The 20,324-nt window shown below is 40.5% G+C and overlaps 1 protein-coding gene across 10 annotated transcripts in view; it reads left to right on the top strand.

Annotated features, from left to right (window-relative positions):
* The window catches only part of LOC311426466 (E3 ubiquitin-protein ligase NEDD4-like), a 144,919-nt gene that overhangs the window by 67,688 nt on the left and 56,907 nt on the right, over positions 1-20,324 (top strand). For 4 of the 10 annotated variants that reach the window (XM_084502845.1, XM_084502847.1, XM_084502846.1 and 1 more), the window contains exons 4-5: positions 2,650-2,688; positions 4,336-4,389. In XM_084502845.1, coding sequence (XP_084358971.1) covers positions 2,650-2,688; positions 4,336-4,389 — 93 coding nt within the window. Of the gene's footprint in view, positions 1-2,649; positions 2,689-4,335; positions 4,390-5,451; positions 6,954-7,781; positions 9,002-20,324 lie in introns of those variants that run through there. The other 6 variants (XM_084502842.1, XM_084502838.1, XM_084502843.1 and 3 more) reach the window with 4 other exon arrangements.

The raw sequence follows: 20,324 nt of genomic DNA, 5'->3' as shown, positions 1-20,324 counted from the left end.
TTCTAGTCTGCAGCTTTTAATGTGATGGCATCTAACCCTTCACCTCTTCCTTATTTTTCTACTCATTGTTGTCTTCCTCACTCGAACGGGTAAATTTCTGTGTGCACTGGCTTGCAGGAGTGCTTATAAGAAGGCATAAGGGACTGCAGTTTCCCCTTTTTATTCTCCTTTTAAATTACCAGAGCAGTTATCTGATAGGTGTCCTGCTGTACAGCTGGGCCTAGCCTCCTGAAGTGCTTAGTTACAGCCAAGCGGGATTAAACCTACAATGTTTCCTTACTCCGCAGAAATAAAGTTATTAGCAAAGAGTTTTGGATGCATCTGTCGTGATGTAGGGATGCTGAATTTCTGAGGCTGTTTGTTTTGCTTTACCTCCCTCCACACGTCTAGTTAGTCCAGCTGTGGCGTTTGATGAAAGCCTTGCGTTTCCTTTTGGAGCTTTGTTTTGAATGACTCGCTAGAAGTGCTCTTTTGCTCTCTTGCTGTAGTAAAAGAACTCTTTGCCATTTTTAAGCTGCTCAGTATGACCTCTTCAAAATTTTTGCTACTACTCAGCGTGTGATTTCACGTGTCAGTCCTTTCAAAAGTCCAGATGAAGACTGTTTAGTTTCCTTGATTTGACTGCGTTGAGCTTTGAAGACTCCAATTCTACTTCAGTTGTGACACCAGTGTCTTCCTACTGAGCCCTGTTACCTTTCTGCCTTTACCATAGCGTTAAACACACAATTTCCTACATCTAAAAGTGTTGGGTCTCCCCTGAGAGCTTCATTGCTTAGTAGCATCTCTTCTTTCTTTTCTTGTTCTCTTTTTATTTATATGGTTGAAGAACTTTCTTTGTGTTTGTTCTAATATCCTGTGGAAGATCTAACTCAGCTTGACTCTTGGCAGTTCTTTATCTCCACAATACTTGCCCTTTTTAGGATGTAGCTCTTTTTTCTGATGAGTCTTTTTGTTGTTGTTTCCCTGCTAATATCCTTTCTGAAGTGGTTATTCATCCATTTATTTCTGGAGACTTTCTTTACAAGTGGTTTTCTCCTTTGCTGTGATTCTAGTGTTTGTGCTTTCTGACTTGACCTATCAGTTGTTGTATTTGTAAAGGTGGTAACAGTCACCAGTTCATTTACTAAAGCTTGTGCCTCCTAATACATCACACGTTCCCTGAGATTTGTAATTGTGGTTAAGTGGCATTCAAAATCATTGCATTATTGATTGGTAGTAGTGCCCTCAAATTTAGTTGCTAAATTACATGCAAAGGCTCTGTTGCCAAGAGCAGCCACAGTGAATGAATACAAATATTTGAAACATAACATTTTCCTATATTGCTTCATCGTTTGAGTAAATACATCTTTGCCCATATAACGCAAAAAAGAAAAATAAAAAGCTGAAAGTGTCTCTGCCCCCTATTCCACCACTGTGATCACTGGTTGTTTCTTTTGTGAAATGTTTTCCTGCCCCAAATCAGAGAGTTGTTCAGGATCCACATCTAACATGAGTACAAACCTTAACCACCTGCATAACCGCTTATAAAGGTTTAGAGGTTGAAGATTTTTATTACATCTTTCTTTTTGTAGAGTTATTTCACTTTCTCATTCTATAGTTCTTAAATCTTCTGGAACAAGGTTTTTAAGCTTCAGTATTTGATTATCAGTTGTACAATGTGTGTATGTATGTGTTGGGTTGAGATCCAGCCCACGCTGACAGGGGAAGGGGCTTTATGAGAGTCAGCATTGCGTGGCACCCGAGCGCATGCTGAGCTGCGCACTGACTCACGTTTCCTTAGCGCAGAGAAGTGCGTGAGCCACTGTGTCCTGGACGTGATAGATCTATTGTGTCTATATCGAGCAGTTCGAGAGAAACAACCAAGATTGTCCTTCTGCTCTAATAAAATTTTGGTGGGTGTAGAGCCAACTCCTACCATCAGCTCTTCTGGTAAATCTCTGCTGTGTGAGAGAATGAGGGAATGGTTTGGCAAGAAAACAAAGCCATTGGACATATCGTACTAGATTTTAAATTTATCCAAATCTGAAGTGCACAAATTGTTAATGTTTGTAGTTCTAGTTTTTTAAACTTCAATTTATGATTTCATGCTTGAGCTCCATTAAGATTGCAAATGAAACACATTTTATTCTGAATGTTTTATTCAAATGATTAAATTGCAACTCTAATCCTCCAGTCTTGGAGGAGATTAAGAAGAGTACGGTACCTGTTCGAAGGACATAACCTTTCCTTTTGTTCTTTCTTTTTAATCTATATAATGTAACTGCCCTTATTTTTGCAATACTAATGTTGACCTTGTGTTTAAAAAATATATTTTTCTGTCTTGATGTAAATAAATGTGGAGAATGAAATATCTGAAGGTTTTGTTTCTGTAGATTTCCAGTGTTTTCCCTTTTACTCACAGAACAGCATTTATGGTTAATATCTATTTTCGGATCATCTGACTCAAATATCCTCCCACATGTGGTTTACTCAGTAGAGAAGTTCTAAATCATTTGACAGCAATATTTTTATTTGCATTATTTTGTTATGACATGCTATTTTCTCTCCTTGTGTTTTTCTAGAAAATTGTGATTTGCATGCACATTTCAATAATTGCAAAAGTGCAAACCCAAGGAGATCTTAGTGTATTAATGTTAATTTCTTTTACAGACACTGAATCCAAAATGGAATGAAGAATTTTATTTTAGAGTAAGTTTCCCTTTACTTGCAGTCATTAAAACGTGTATGATTTATCACATGGTGTTTTATAAGGTTGGGAAGAAGCTTGTTGTCATTGTGTATGTTTTCTTAAAAAATGCTTGTCCTGATGTTTGCTGTGGTCTTAAAATGTTAGTGTGGTGGCAAATTATCAGAAATATCTTAGGGAACTGTAGGAAATTCAAGCTATCATGGCAAAAAATAATGAAATACAAATGTAGAGAAGCAATACTGAAAAAGTAATTTATCTTGACCTTCATATAACTTGCCAAAATAAATCAAAAATTTTTTCTTGTAGTTTACTTCTATCTTTTTAGATCTTTCTTAAAATGAGTTAATAGTTTGTTTCACCAAAAACTGTGTGACACAGTTTCCTTAGTAGGTGACTTCTCATCAGAAGAGAAAACAACTTCATATTTGAAAATGAGAAAGGAGGGGGTTAAAATTGTTATTATCAGAACCAACATAGTATAAATGAGAAGGATGATAACTTTATTTACTTGCTGAAAGTATTTTTCTGAGGAAGAATGGCTTAATTTTACTGCAGCTGTAGCTTTCACAAAAGGAGGTTAGGTAAAATTTCAGTGGTTTAACATCTAATCTTAAACAGCTGCTTGAGAACAGATGTTGTCATTGTAGATTGTTAGAAATGGGTATCCTGTCAAACCTTGTTTATAGCCCTAGCACTTGACTGTCCTGCCAATAAGATCATTTAAATCGTTCCCACCAATATTATTGCTATACACATTTTTTTAAGGTTTGAACAGAATTTTGACTTTTAAACATGTACCGAGTAGTTTTTTCTAGATTGTAACTGGTTAATAAATATTTATATCTCTGAAAATTGTCTTTATCTAATGTTTTCATTTGTGTAATAACTCATGAGTGGGAAATAGGGACTCAGAGTTGCTTCTTTAAGCTGTGCAGAGTCAATAGGAACTGTCTTGACACTAAGTTCATTTTGACTGCCTGGAGGCTTTCCGTCTTCATCCCGGTGGTCCTTGCTAGTTGCACCCCCTCGTTGCGGAGGTGACCCCAGCAGCTGCCCGCAGTGCAGCTGGGCTTCAACACTGTCATTTTACCACAAAGTTGCTACCTTCAGAGAACCTTTTATGGCAGAGTTCAAATACATTGCCCATAGCGTAGAGGACAAATTACATAGAGATGACCATTATGGCGATTGCACAGGGAAGGGGAGAGAAAGGAAGCTCTGCAGGTGTCGTGGACGAGGTGAGCTGTGCCGCTGTGCTCGCCACCGAGGTCCCCACATGTGGCACAGACGGAGGCTTACCTGAGGGGGAAGCTGCTGGGGTGCTGCCCTGGGACATCTCCAGGCTGCTGTCAGCCTGCATGCAGCTTGGCCTCTCTTCAGAGCTGTCTGTAGACAGAGAGGCGTGGTAGCTGTCCTGCACTGAGCACAGTAAATAAGAGCCTTGAATATTCCCTGGTAGGCTAGGTCTAATTGCCGTAGGGTTTAGAAACAAATTGTTTGAGTGTTCCAGTTTAAGTAAAACTAAAATCCCTAAGACCTGTTAGTCCTGTTCTGTTTGCCTTGGTTTAATCGTTGTATGAACTAGCACCCGTATAGCGTTGTTATCAAGCGAATGAACCTAAAGCGATATTTTAATTTTCTCACAGGTAAACCCAACCAATCATCGTCTCCTGTTTGAAGTGTTCGATGAAAACAGACTGGTGAGTGCTCCTTCATTGTTTCGCTGATCGCAGGCTGTGTAACGTGAACGGCAAGAACACAGCACATCTTAATGGGGTATTTTTGTCTGTACATTGGTGTGCTGGGCAATACAGGTTAAAGCATAAAAAGTGTCTATTTTATGGACAAATGGAACATTGCACACAGGAGCACTCTGCTGGCTCAGAACACTCTTAAGCCAGTATTCTGACAGTGGAAGCCACATCGGATTCTTCCTTAGGCTTCTCTGATGTAAACTGATAAGCAGTCCCAGCCCTTTTAGTCACTTACAAAGCAGCTGCTTCATCCTCTGATCATTTTAGTGTCTATTTCTTGTACCTTTTAATACTTCTTAATCCTTTTTTGGGATGTGGTAACCAGAGCGCCACTTAAGACTCAAGAAGCGGGTGCATGAAGGCTCTAGGAACTGGTAAAATAATGAACGCTCTGAATTTTGCATTCAGTTCTGTCCCCAGTGACACCTGACATATTTTCAGGGTTTTTAGCCTTGAAATTCATTTTGCTGATGCAATAGTTGTTCTAGAGAAGTCTCCCCAAATCTTAATTCTGGTTCCTTCTGCTAGCTTTGTCTTCTGAAAATTGTAGCACAATTGTTTTTGTTTATGAGATGAGGTATTACATTTCTTGGTTGGGAGCAGTACAATCTCTACGAAAATTGCTTGCCTTATGAAGATAAGGATCGGTGTTGTGAAGGTATTTTTTCTCTAAACAAACATAATATGGCAATATCAATCTCCAAAAATATGTTCTTTTTCTGTGTGTTCCTATTAAATATAGAGCAAAGAAAAATAAAAGTTAAAATATTCTGGGGGAAAAAAGGACTCAGTGAAACAATACTGTTTTGTGTTTTCACCCCTTTAGGGTGAAGTAAACTGACAAAATGTAATAAATCTGTGACAGCATGTATGTAGACTGGGCTGACTGAGTGTATTTGTTGGCAAAGATGATCATAATGAACATTTACACTATCAAAACTCCTATGCCTTTTGAAGTTAAAGAAGATCACCGGTCAGTTCTTTATGGCTTTAAGGCGCCGTGCTGCCAGCGGATGCAAACAACACTGAAGCAGCAATCCTGTAACCGTAACTGCGCGCAGGGTATGTAAGCCTGGGCTCAGGACTGCGCTGACATTCCCGCGTGGCTTGCGTGTGCCCTGGAGGATGGTTGGAATAAGTTTGTGTTGGCGTAGAGGGCAAACCTGAAACTCGTGGAAGAGGCTTCGTTCTAGCCTGCAGAGGGCAGTGGCATGTGTGGGGATGTCCATGTGTGACAGTAAAGGGGTGACAGTTCAGAAGAAATTCCAGTGTGGCTGCACAGTGACAGCTGACAAATAACAGTTCTGGTATACTCATTTCAGATACATGTTGCTTAGGATTTCCAAGTTTCTTGTATGTGGTACTGGCCTTATACTGGTACTTTCAGTACTATTTTATACTTGAACCATTTTCTGGCTGCTCTTTCTGTGATCTTGCTTCTGTAGACAGCCTTCCCTTAGGCTGTAGCCCTGGGTTTAGGAGCCATTGCTTTCCTTTCAGGTGTTCTGAACAGTTGGCAAAGGAAAGCAAGTACAGTGGGATTTTTAGAGTAGCAATTTTCCATCTTATGTTTACAGAATGAGAAGCATTGAACAGATTTATTTTGGCTTTTGTGTGAAATACTCATTGTGAATACTTGCATGGTTTTGGCCCCCATAAGAACTCTTTCTTCATGTCCCTAAATTATCAGAGCACTTTGTCTTTGCAGTATGTCCTTTCCTTTCTTTTTCCCCAGTCAAGACAAAGAACATATGATGCAAGCTTCATCTTCAGTGCAAAGAGACGCTGTCCTTGCGTAATGTTTTACCTGGAAAATAATAATAAAAAAAAGTCAACACCTGTGCTTGCACAAGGCAATTCCGCAGAACTGTTGCTGTGTACAAGCTATTCATGTTTTTCTTCTTATTGGCTCGTAGTCTGCTTAAAACAATAGTGGATTGTGCTGTCTCTTGGCAGTTAAATCATTCTAAGCTTCCATTTCTCTTGTGATTGGTCGTTTTCTGTCTTTTGAAAGCAAGCTGCTCGTGTACAGAGGTTTAAATGTCTAGAGAGAGTATTGACCCGCCACCTACAAATTTTCAGAGCTGTTGACAAAACTGTAAAGCTTTCGAGTTCTTCTAGGGAGCAGATGTCCATGTATTTAATTGAAGATACACTGTCTCTTTTTGTAGGTAGGCTTTTTGCTAAACACTTTCTTTTCTAGTATGTGCTAACAAGTGCTGTGCCGTGTGCATCAAATGTGAGTATCCTCGGATCACTGATTTTCTGCATGTAGGGTGTTTGTTTTGCGTTTTGGTGTATCCTGTCTGTCTGTTGTTCTTCTGAGGTCTTTTGGCTCTCAGAGAGCGTAACTGTATTCCATGCTGGCAGTCACACTCGTGGTAATATTGCTAACTTTCTCACTGGAGGCTGGCCAGCAATGGGCAGAGTTTCTGTACGGTGTTTAAGACAAATCAGTACAAAACGACATGCAACACCCGTCTCCGGTTTTCACTCGTCTTCACTGCCTGGTAAAACTAAAAAGAAACTTTATTTTCTGTCACTTTGCACATTTCTGCTGTTTTTAATGTGTGAGAAGTCTTTGGATACGTAGGGTTGCTTTGTTTGTTGTGGATTTTTAATTATTAAAAGGGACTGAGCAGGCTAGTGTAGGCTATATGACGTCCACAGGGACAATGCAAAAGCCGTGGCTTTTTAAAGGCAAGAAGTTTGTTACTTAATCACGTTATGAGCACAGTTAAAATTGAAAGCATAACCGTGCTATATTTATTCCCGTTCTGCCATGATAGCCGAATGCTGTAACGCACACCCAAATGTTAAGCTTGAAATATTTTTTCTTATTTGCATGTGGAGTTGACTTGCTTTTAACACTAAATCCAAGTGTTTCTGTTGCAGTTAACTTTTCGTGTGCTTTATACAAATGTGCTGTACGAATACGATGTGGTTTAGATTTATAGCAGTGCCGAGTGTGTTTGCTGCCTTAGTCAGCTGTGAGAGCTCTCCCGCTGGGGCCGGGGCCGCTCCTCTCTGATGGAAAAGGAGCAGCTGTGAAGGTGCTGTTTCAGGCTCTTGCTGGCATTAAAAAACAAAAAAACAAAAAACAAAACCCCCACTAGCTTAGATTGGAGAGGGGGAACCAGGCCACGTGACTCCCACCATCCTACCCTATGTCACAGTGTGTAGGAGCGCTGATTGCTCTTACCCAATCATGCCTGGAATGCTGCTTGCCACTTGGGCTATTTCTGCTATCTGTCGCTATCAGTGCTGCAGTGCTAACAGTTTGGCAGATGGGACACTTTTTCTTGGAGTTTATGTCTTTGGTTTTTAACTTCTGGCAGTGCCTGAATTGTTGCTGTTCTCCCTCTCCTTTTCTTCTTTCTGTAAAACCATGGCCCATCGGCTGCGGTTTCATTTTGGCTCTGGGCGAAGCAACACAGCCCCTGAATCGGAGATCCTCGACCGGGAAAGAGAAGATGACTTTTTCATGGCATTCCACACTTTGCCAAGAAGAAACAGTCCTCACGCTTTCTCCCGACACGGAGCAGATTATGGTGGGGGCAGCGATTTTCAGGAAGTGGGCTCCTTAAAAAGGAGCACATCCATGTTTATTCCCCAGCTGCTGAACAGTATTGACGTGCGTCCGACGAGAAGCTCGTCGATGCAGATCTCTCTTCAGCGCAAAGCTGCGAGCGACTGTGCGGATGAGAGTGCAACCCTGGCATCTCCCGAGGAGACGCTTCCCTGTAAGTTCCCAGACTTCAGGGAGCATTTTGCAACCCCTGTTGAAAACCAGTCTTCCTCTCTGGGCAGTCCAGAGGTGACTCCTGACAATTCTCCACCCGGGCTGACGGAAGAGTTAGGGCGACAGCTTAATGGAACTCCTTGCTGTAATCAGAGGATATTCTGTACTATTCCCTCCAATAACCAGAGCGAAGATGCTCCATCTACTGCCCAAGAGGATGAGACAAATGAAGCAGCTTCAGGTTTAAACATAAGCGGTGTGAGGATTCAGCATCGTGCTTCCAGTGTAGACGTGCCTCAGGTTACTCTATTACCCTTTGGATCTGAGGCTCAAAATAATGCCCCCACCCCTGAGCCCCGGCGTTGGTCTCTGCAACATGTGCCAGATATGTCAGCAAATTCAGGGAAAAAGTTCTTTGTTCTCCAGTTACAGCAACCGCAGGCAAGTGGGACCGGTGGTGAATATAACTTTGGTTTTACTGGGACAAAAGGGGACAGGTTGGTCAGGTATCCTCGGATACGGCTAGAAAGGAGTACCTCCTACCCTGTCCAGCCACGACCAGAAGAAATTAGCCCCGCAGATGATGGAGTGAATTCAGAACTGCACGGAAATGGAAGGAACGGGTCAGAAATATCTAGAAGCAATTCAGTAGAGAGGATTCCTCAAGGGCAGGGATGTTTGTTTAAAATCAGACCAGATCAAAATACGAGGCAACAGCACTTCAGAATCCTTGTCACCCGTAATCCTGAAGAACAAAATCAGGTTGTTGGTAAAGATGGTCGTGGCACCCCTGGCCCTACACCAGCCGGCACCACGGTAAGTATGATGCTGAGTGTACTGTGCTGCTAAAATACAGAATTGCCATACAAAGGCTTCTGAAATTGAAGCAACTGAAGGGCTTCCGTTGTTAGTGCTAGAACGTTCTGCGTTTCTCTGGAACAAGCTGCAAATCATCTCTATTTCTAATCCGACTTAACTTTGCTCTCAGTTATGATTGCATCCCGTGTAATATTTTGAGATTCTAATGTCACACATTACTCAGTTCAGTGTTGCATCAATTGAAAGATTTTTAAAATCAGGACATTCAAATGGCAAATTGTTTGTGTTAATTTCGCTGTCTAAGACCCTGCCGCATAAAGAATTCTTCATTTGCTTTGCTTTAAAAAACAAATACTTGGATAACTTCTAAGGATAGTGTACCCATTCATATCTCTGTTTGACTTAAAAATGTGCCCTGTAACGCTATAGGAACTAAGACTAGAAATTTTATAATTCTGATGACAATAATGACTTAGAGGTTAGAAAAAAAAAATCTTTATTTTTTTCTTGCTTTTGGCCTTCTGCAAATTACAAACGTGTCCTGTTTATGGTATGCCACAAGTACTGATCAAAGTACTATACAAGTAGCTTGACACAACTCAGGAACTGTATTGTCATTTGTATTTGCTTTGACTTTGCTTTAAGATGTCAAAATTCATCTGCTGCTTTTTTTTTTTTTTTTTTGTTATAATGGACAAAAGCTGAAGTTTTGTGGTTTTAAGCCGTTCTTAAAAGACCAAGGCAGGAATGAAATTCAAGGGTTTAGATTAGTCATTTGCTTAAATTGCTTTACTGTGCAATTTAACACTGCCCACTTGAGTTCCTAAGCTCAGTGATGCTGTATATAGAATAGTAAGTACTCTATCTCCAGCTGTGAAAACAGATTCACTAGAAGAGATTTTGGTCTTCACTGCTTGTGTGTTCTCATTCTCCTGCGCTTTCTTTCAGTGAAATGTAGTACAGAAAGACAGCTGCTCACTGCAGAGAGGCCATATGATGACTCTGCAGCTTTCTTATAAAAAAGCTGATCATCTCAAAGCTATTCCAGTGTAACCTTTTTTAGCTCTTCAGTCACTATTATGTGTAGAAATTCACTATTATTCATATTTATGCACAGAATATTCCTAAGCATTCATTAAAAATAAATGTTAGAAATTCTCTTGCCAAAGAAATACAGGTTTCATTTCAGTTTGTTAGCTAGCAGTGTTAAGTAGTGCATAGTGTCTTTTCTTCCAGCCTGAGACTGTTTCAGCAGGAAAATTTGGAATGCATGATCTCCGCTGGTTTTTCTTCATTTGAATTTCATGTATGCAATACATCAAGAGTTCTGTCTCATACTAGAAATGTATGCCTGATTTTCCATTTCCTATTATCCAACAATAGCTGTTCACAGAGAACCACCGTAACCAATTATATAAGTAGCTGTAGTAGGTCAAACCTGGTACAAAAGTGTCAGAGATTTACAGATTTGTGCAAGTCGCAGAGATGTGCCCTGTGTCTTCAGCCCGTGCCTCTGCTGTGCTTCTCATTTTCCTAAAGGATATACCCCCACAGTCACTTCTTTGATCCTCGCTGTCGTAGCAATTCACATACCAAAGATGTACTTCAGTGTTTCCAGAAGAGAATTAAGAAATTTGTTCCTGCATGCTCTTAGCTTTAGTTACCATGTGAAATCAATTTAGCCTGCCATGAAGCGTGGCAGTCACGGAGGCACTCGGTCCAAACAGAGCGTGCATTCTTTAGTGCAAAACATTTCAAAAATGAAGAATTAATTGAAACATAAAGCTTCTTTGTGGTGTTTTCTCATATTTCGAGTAAGCCCAGAAGTGTTGTGGGTAGAGGTGATTGGCCAGGCAAGTTGCCATAGGAAGTGTGGGCAATGAAAACGTCTTGCTGAAGGTCTTGCTTTAGTTTGTCTAGGTATAAAACGTTCCTCGGTATGGTGCGATTTCTGAGCTATCCCACAGAAGTTTGGGGATCTCTGATGCTAAGGGAGGGTGTGCCTGAAGTGTTTGTTCCGTGAAGCTGAGGGGAAAAGCTGCCATGTCCTATGGTTGTTAGAGAAGGAAAAAAAAATCTGGACTCTTCCAGTTAAACAAGTTTGTGTGTATTTGATTGATATAGGGCCTGGGCCTGGGGCTGTACGCAGCAGCTGCTACAGCCTTATTTATCTTGAGTGAAAACATTCATGCGGGCGTCTGCAGTCCTACTGCTACCAAGTGTTTATGACCTTTCAAATATCTTGTTTTAGACAGAAGTGTTTTTGGGCAAGCAGGATGTATTTCATTACAAGTTGTTATAAAATATTAACTAAAATATGAGCTTGTGCCCAACTGTGAACATTTTTATTTGGAAGCATAGTTGGAAACTCTTTTGGCTACCGTGGTATTTTATATGTAATACAATAGACTACTGCTAAGCGTGTATATATGCCATGGCATGTAACAAATACTTACGTTGTTTTTAATTTGGGGTCTGCGAGTGCATATTTGTATCTTCAAAAATCCCATATATTGGACAACTGTGTTAGAGCTCTGACAAAGGCGTCTTTGTTGTGATGAAAAAATGCAAAGCTCCCTGGCAAAATGTTGTAGTATTGAATTATATGTAGCTGACAAACAGAAATGGCAACTCTCGACTCTGCTGGTCTGCATTTTGCAAGTCAGCTTTTAATTTTCCTTCCTACCTTCCTTAAAAATAATTTGAGTAAATTTTATTGTGAAAGTACAGAGAATCTAATTATGCTCCTAAGATATCAGCTGGGACTGGGGCATCTAAACCTAAAAAAGCAGCTTAGAATAAACACACCTCAGCCAACACAAGGGGCTGAAATTCTGCAGAGTGTCCAGAAGACTTGGACGTGGGCACCTAAAGACACAGGTCCTGCTCGGGCTGATGCTGCGTGGCAATCTGGTGGTTGAGTACCCAAAGTCTGGCTGAGATGGTCTTTGGCAAGATTTCCTTTCTAGAAAGTGGAAGCAGTGTTGGGTGAATATACACAGTGCATGTGGTGGCTTTCATACAGACTCTGTGTGAAGTGGCTAAAAAGTTCATGTTAGGTATGTGGGACACCATGGAGTCAAGGAGCTGGGACTGCTGCTCCTCTGCTGATGCCTCTCCAGAGGCTCGGAGCATCCAGTTCCCTGCCTTGTTCTGCACGTGGTCCTTGGCTGTTCAAAACCTCGTGCTTCTGTTGATACCCTGGATGCTGGTGATTGGTTTAATGAAAATGTTTTTGTGTGAGGCCTCTTCCCATCGTTGGGACAGTGGACTTCAGATGTGTCGGTGGTGAGTTCTGTGCTGGATCAGGTGTAATTGTCATCGCCTTGAGCAGAGCCAGCTCCTGTGTGTAAAGCTGTATGGGGGAAGGCAGGGCTAGTTACTAGAACCCTTCTAGAAAATTAGTCATTAGCAGTTAACAATTGCATGACTGCAGTGCTGGTGCAGGTGAGGACAGACTTACACAGAATTGTTTTACACTGTATTTTAATGCATTATTATACTGTGACCTAGCACAATGGCTTTTGACAGTAGTTTCCCCCACAGAGGGGATGCGAGCATCTCTGAGCTGTTTTGTTCTGCTCGCCATTTTTCTTACTTTCAGTGTAAGTGCTTGCTGGTAACCTCCTCTTACCAGAGAGATCTTCTGGGAATTTAAATACAGTTATAAGAGGGCAAAATTTTGCAAAGATAGCAATCCATGCAATAAATTGCTACTATTACTCAAGCTTAGAACCTTGTACCATCTTCATTTAATTTCTATCCCACTAGTAGAGCTGAGTCAAATCTCTTTAATTAATCACATTGGGGATTGCTTATTTGTGTTTGACATTAGAGGAAATATGTCAATGGGATTGCAGAGTGAAGTAGTAATTGGTCTCCACGCTCCCAGTGAAAATTTGCTGGTGTTCAGCTCTGTTACCAGAACAGTATCTAATGCTAAATTAAGGATGTAAAAAAGAAGCACATTTCTGCTCTACCTAGGATTAGAAATGTATGTCAAAAGAATGCAACACTTGTAGTAACCTTTCTCACAGCGAAGTCCTGCAAAAATATTTCTGCCTTAGATGGGCTTGAAATTAATATCAGATATATAAGAACTTCTGCTCAGAAATGCATACAAATTCCCCATGCAAAGTATAAACAGACGACCCCTCAGAAGCATGTATTGACAGCAGTTTGTTGGAAAAGGGATTGCAATCATGATGTAGTATATCATGTATTATCAAATAAAAGGGACGGGAAAATGCCAATTAAGTTTATGGATTTGATGTTTATTATTACCCTATTCTTGGTCTTCCTCTTGATGCACAGTGCTCTAAGATGTTTATAGTCCGTGATACGGAAGTCTTGGGATGTTTTAATTCGGCTCAAAAGCAAATAGGGGAAATGCAGTTTTTATTTACTTTTACACATTTTAACAGAACCTTTAAAAAAAAATAGACTCTTAAAGGGAAACAAGCCTGTGCTTTTTTAGCTTGAACATTTGCTCTGCAGTCAGTCTCAAAAGCTATGTAGTTTTCAGTAGCAAGGTTCTGCTTTAGTGTCCTCTTGTCCTATCTTTACATTCTTATATATCGTTGCCTCACTGGTGTAAACTATGGGCAGGTCTGCGAGTCTCTTTCCTGAGATGGTATTGAGCCAATAAATGGATTATTTACTGGTGATCCTCGCGTGAAAAACTGGTGGGGATTATTTAAAGATAAAATGAAAAAAGCATTTCCACGCTCCCACTCCTCTACCCTCATTCAAATAACCATTGCAAGAGATTTTGTTTTAGGCTAGCTAATCCAGTCTGCTGAGAGAGGGGGAAATCCTAATTTTCCTTTTAGCATGGCACTTCTTGCCAATTCTTGAGGCCATTCACCGGCCTGTGCTCAATGTGGTGTTCAGCACATACAACATTTGTCGTCTTTAACTAGCCTCCCTCGGATGCTTTTTCAGGACCTGAGTACAGTGGTGCTGTTGGTTTGGAGAAGAGGTTTAGTTGCTTCTTGCAATTGTTGAGCCGAGTCTGCCCAAAAAATCCAAAGAATAAACAGATAAAAATGGGACAGATCCTGTTCCTAAGAACGTGTCTGTAACAGTTGACCTGCCTCTCCTGTTTTCACCTGGGTGGTGAAGTACATCGGAGCCGGCACTCTAATCCAGGACGGGATGTGAGGAGCAGGCAAGCGTTTGGTCTTGGGGTCCGTCTGCCCCTGTGCCCGCCCCTGTGCCCACCCCTGTGCCCGGTGAGTGTTATGGGGCTCTCCCTGCCGCTCCTGCAGCACTTACTGAGTGCACCTCTGCTTTCAATGCTACAAAGCAAGCCGCTAACAATTTGTCTTTCCTTATGTGCTATTCTTGGTTATACTACTTGCATATTGAGGGCTTAGAGATTTTTCTAACACAGAAAGGTGAAGGCTGGATCAGCAGTATTTCTTTCCAAGCTTCTTTAGAGAGAAGACATCGGTAGACAAGTGCTGTGAGAAGTGCTGTGCACCTTGAGAGGCTGCCTTGCCTTCCAGTGCTACACAGAGCTAATACTGCACCCAGCAGTTAGTATCTTTTATATTGCACTTGTCCAAGGTTGGAGACCTACTTCAGGGACTGCTGTCTGGACTCTGATAGGCATCTCTAGAACAAAATTCATGCTACCCATAGCTAGTTGCTTAAAATACCTCAAAGGAAGAGTGCTGTGAAATTTGTGTTTCTCTGCTTGCTGCACAAGGGGTGCAGATGGCTATCTAAGGGCCTCAGTGCTGTGCAGGTGGGGACTTTGCTCACATCTCCCTGGAGGGGTGGAGGATGCTATCCCTTGATGGTCACAAATATCCTAACCATTTAGTTAGTTGAAAACTACTTCAAGCGTGGATTTATTCACATATAGATATCTAGGTATCTCTCTTAGTCAAGTTTTCAGAGTGAAGAATTGGCAATACTGTCTTTACCTTATCCTTATCCATCCCCAGAGTTCCCTGGTAAAGTATTCTGATTTTATTAGACTTTGTTGTTGGGCATTTTTCTTGCTGGAAGCTGAATCTTGGTATTTCTCTGTAAGGAAACCAAAATAAAACCTTGAACAAAAGAATTGGAAATAACATTTTGATTTAAAAGCAGTAATAAACTATTTGCTCCTACATGGAAAAATTGTGTGCTGAGTCTCAGTACACGGTGATCTCTTTAAAGCTGAGTTTATAAGGCCCTCGATTTACAATGGAAATGCTGACACAGTCTTAACACCGAAGGTGCCAGCCAGAGCAGCTTCAGTAGAGAGCTAGCCACAGAGAACTGCACGTAATAAAACAGATACAGAGCGTTCATGGCTTCTTGCACTACTCAGCTGTTTGAGAAAGGTGATCAAGTAGCGAAGAATTTAGGAACATATATGTTTTGTGACCATTCTTGTTCAAAAAAGCTCTTCTAAATCCAAATATATCCTGTTAACTTAGTTTCTGGATTACATCCCATTGTAAAATGTACTGCTGCGTACATTCATCTAAAATCTGGTGCTTTTGTTGTTTTTCTTTTAGTAAGATGGCATTGGTAGCTTCCAAATACAGCAATTATGTACAGAAAAAGACGTTAATAATATCAGCAGTATGACTGGGCTGGTTTCTGTTGCCAAAAAGAGGAAAAAAATCACCATCGCTGGCTTTAAATCCTCTGATACCATCTACCCAGCCAAACGCGGGGCTGTGTCGTGTGTGTGGAAGAAGCTGATTCTGAAGTTAAAGGCCCAGGCATGTTACCAAAGCACTATTCCTGTTCCCAGGTTCGTGATGTGCCCACTGCTCGGGCCTGGGGCGGGGAGGGGCCGACACGTGCGCTATTCGGGAAGCGAAAGGCAAAAGGAAAATCTGTTTCTAATTAGATCAGTTGTACAAATGAAACATGTACTGCACCGTGTACTGTGGTGTGAATTCAGATGGTTTTTCAATTGCTTTGGTAAAAGTTTCGTCTTCCCTTTCAGCCTTGGTTGGCAAGAATTATCCTCCCTGCTCAGCCGCGTTCCCAGGCGGCACTTTGTATAGGCTGGAGAAGAACGAGAGGCCGTAAGGTGGGAGTTCTGTCCTCAGCGTGAGGGACATTCAGCAGTGAGCTTGTATGAGCTCGCTAGCCTTCTTTGCTTGTTGAAGTCTTACATCCTTAATCCTACTACTAAAAGAAATTTTTTGTGGTAAAGATTAATTAAGCAGTGTTTATAATGAAGAGAAGCAAGGCAACAGGAGCCTACTTTTAAACATCAGTTTTAGTATTCAGCAGATTGCTGGAAAGACAGAAATAAAACTCTGGAGTAAGTTATTTTGAATTCTTTTATTGCAGAAAGCAAGCCACTTCAAAACTAAACAGTTATTCATCAAGCAGTGAAAATCCTTTAAAACAAGCTATTGGAGGCTGACTAGTATCCTCCTTGACAAAGTTAGAGCCTAAGTTTTACCAAGTTAACATTTAAACCAGTTGGTGTATTTTGTTCCAAAAATAAATTTTCTGCTTTGAGCTGCTTTTAATTTTATTTCTACTTAATGTCCTGTAAGTAAAGAGCATAGCATATCCACACGTGTGGATAGCAATATTATTTTAAAGGGATTATGTCAAATCACAATTATTTAAAGCATTTTCCTATTGCTAAATAAAATTTGAAGCATTATTATTAAAGCAAAGAATTATATTTGTTACATTCTACACATCTCCCTGCTTCTAGTGTAAGCTTTGTGCATTTTAACAGTAATATAATTATGTTTTAGTACATCTGCACTGTAAAGACTTTGGGTTACAAATATGCTAATCATTTAGTTACTTGCAATATGCTTCAAGCAGGGCGTTATATTACCAGAAGACAATTATTTGCTTCAAATTCTATAAAAGTGGATATAAATGTTATTGTTGAAAAGTTAGCAGAATCTCCTTCCCTTTACGTGCACAGAATCTTGCGCTCTCTCCAGAGATCTGGAAGTGGAGGCTGCTGTAGTTGCTGTATTACTAACACTTCAGTATTTTTAGAAACTCTATCAGAGCGTGCCTGCCAGTACACTGAATTATTATAAACACAAGTGAACTATACTTGTTGGGAAATGATTGCAATATATTTGGTGATGCAGCTTGCAGTTATGTAGCAGTGTTTACTAACATACATCTTTCCAGAATTCAGTAATCCGTAATGGAGGTTTCTGGTCCTGGACAGAACGTCTTTTTGAATGTTTGAATTGTGAGAATCACACGGTTTTCATATTTGTCTCTCTATTAAAAATAATAATAAAAATAAATAAATATGCTAATGCCCAAAAGCATTGCTGAAAGTTGTAGATCGCCGCCTTAATCCAGAAAGACAGCATTTCTTTTGCAGTTCAGAAAGCTTCAGATGGCAAGTTGTGACCTTTTAATGATTTTTTTAAATGAATGATATGAAGCGCAACACTAAAATGTCCTTGGACATGAATTATTTGCATTAGCAGTGTATCTATTTGATATATCTGGTTAAGCACAGGTTGTTGGTATTCTTTTATTTCACAACAAAGGAGATTTTTTTTTTTTTTTTTGGAACATATTTCTCCCTTAAGCAGTAAATATGCTGTTATGTGGTGAATTTCTGGCCTAATGCATTAGCATGTCTTACCGAAGCTGTCTGTTGTCCAAATGTAAGCAATCTGTGTCATTTGCAAAAATGAAGTCTGATGAATGGGACTAATGGATTTATCCATATATATTCTATCATAGAAAAATGGGGATTTATAAGCTATTTGCTAGAATGTGATCTGCACGATTTGCAATATGGTTTGTGCTTTTATCAAACCTATGAAGTTAGTCTGTCATCGTTGTCAAGAGTAGCTCTGGTTTAAGCAAGCAGGAGGATTTTCTGTCTTGAAATTTCCTGACTTGTGACTTGGGCAAGTTGGGGAACACAGCGTAGTGTTAGGGGCCTTGCGTTGCTTCACAAGTCTTCTCAAGCACCTCTGAAAAGCCAAAATCTGTTTGAATCCACAACATCCCAGAAATGGGATTCATCATTTCTTTATGGATAGAACAAAGGTTTGCCTGCAGTTCAGTGATTTTAGGCCTTTTGTGTTGGATGAGGAACATTCAATTAACTAGCTTGAGAGTGCTAGTGCTGAAAAACTGATGGACAAAGAGAATGCCAGAGAAATGGGTGGGAGGCAGAGGAGGTCAGACAGATCTAAGGGCTCCTTGTTTTGTCACAACGTTGTGTGGCCAGCCAACAGTTCTATGCTTTTATGTTGGACTTAGTGATTATTTCTGGCAGATCTCCTTTGACAATTTATTGCATGTTTTCTACCTTACTATGTCAGGTTTTTGTTAGCAGACAATACCACAAAGGGATCTAAGGTTTTTGCAGGTGTTAGAACCAGTGTCCTGTTTTCAGATACTTCCAAAATTTTGTTAAACAAGCCCCTTTGGACCTTAATATGAACTATGTCTGAACTATGTCTTTGAGGGAAAGTTGTCCACTGTTGAGATGCATTTTTTTTTTTACAGTGCACTCAGAGCATATCTCCTGACTTGTAAAAATCAGTTTGCCATTGGAGCTGCTGGTTTTCAGGTGTTCTACACCAAATGTGTACCAATATGTACATGGAGATTGTTAGCTGCTGAAAAGAAAAAAAAATACAAGTTGTAAGGTCAATACAAATAATGGGATACTGAGAGAGAAAGTTAACTTTTCAAGTAGTCTCTTTTGCCACAAAAGAATTATGTGTAAATAATAAATTCATCAGTTACAAGGTGTAGGATTGCAATAGATGCTCTACAAGGCATACTAATCAAGCCATAGAGTAACTCTGGAAGGTTTGTTTTATATAGACGTGTATATATATATTTTACAGTACTTGTGACAGTATCAGCTTTCCCCATTCACATCCAGCCTCAAGCAAATGCAAACCGTACTTTATACTCATTGGGAAAAATGAAAAATAAAACCTGTACGTGTGCAGTGTCTTTATACTGCCGTCCCCACAGAAAACCTTGTAGTGGTTTTATCTTAACGAATTAGTGTTGTGTTATGTTATTTTTTCATATTTAGTTTTCTCTTAAGAGAAACAAAAAACAATGGGGTAGAGATAGGTTTACATAAAGAAGTTTCTTGTTTTCCCTGTATAAACCTGTAAATACTGTGAATTTGGATCAATTAATTGCCCAAATTTTCAGGCTATATCTGTACACAGAAGAATTTCCTGTTAAATAGATGTATCTTTATCCTGCAGTAGGACCAGATAGTTTTGAAGCTTAGCAATACAGCTATGTTTTTCCTGATACTAAAAAACTGGTGTTATTTCAATACACAGTTTGTTACTTAGATTTACGGCAGGGAAAACTTCATAACCTTACCTTAAGCACTTTGTCTCTCATACCCATGGTAGCCTATGGAAAGGGGAGGCACTTTAACTCTGCCGGGGTTTGCAGCCAGGCAGTTCTCCGTTTCCAGAGGTGTGAGGGAGGGAGAACCTCGGCTCCTGAGGTGCAGGAGGTCCCGAGGCACTGCATCGGGTTCACAGAGTGTGCTCAGTCGCTGGGAGTTGGCGTGCTCTGCTCTCTAAAGGAGCTTAAAACACTTGCTGCTTTATTTTTTACATCTGTTTTGGTCAGTGTGTGTTTGTACTGTGACCTGTCGCTCTGCCCTGATGCTGCTCACAAAAAAGCTCATAACCAGTTGGGAATCTGGGAGGTGACAGGGCAGCAATCTGGGGTGGAGGAAGCAGTAACTGGCAAGTCGAAGCCGCTGTTCCAGGCAGCAGTTCAGCGTGAACTCCCTCTCCTGTCCCCAGATTGCTGAGCTGTCTGCCTGCTTTTCAGATTTGTTTTTGTCTTGAGCAGTGAATCACAGCAGTGCTCGCCTGGGCAGGTGACATCAGTTGGATTTCTTGTGCCGGATGCCAGCCAAAACAGATGCGGGAAGAGGAGGGAGAAAAGAATTTGGAGTCTTCAGTTTGCAGCGCCAGCTCCATTCTCCATGGAGCTGATGTGTGTGTTTTCCTTGTGCTGTGTGCCTTTCCACAGCCAATGCTGTCTCCTTCTCTCAAGTTTCTGAGAGCTCAGAGCTGGAGAGCACTCTTTGCTGCCTTTTGTTAGGTCCCTGAATTTTACGGGAATTAGCATTTCTGACCAAACATTTGCAGCAAATATTTTTGCAGTCTCTGCCCTTCCTGGTTTTGTTTTGTTTTGTTATAATCAAAAGTAAATATGTAAGCATCAACTCACCGTGCAGGATACAAATAAAATAGATCGGTCACTAGTTTAAAAAAGTAATGCACCGTACAAACCCTTACTTATGTTCTTTAATTTTCACACAGAGAAATTGTATCACCAAATACACTGTTGTTTG

The sequence above is a fragment of the Aythya ferina genome (assembly GCF_964211825.1).
Source record: "Aythya ferina genome assembly, chromosome: W".
Lineage (NCBI taxonomy): Eukaryota > Metazoa > Chordata > Aves > Anseriformes > Anatidae > Aythya > Aythya ferina.
The sequence above is the reverse complement of the archived record's forward strand: the minus strand, read 5'-3'. Positions and strand labels throughout refer to the sequence as shown.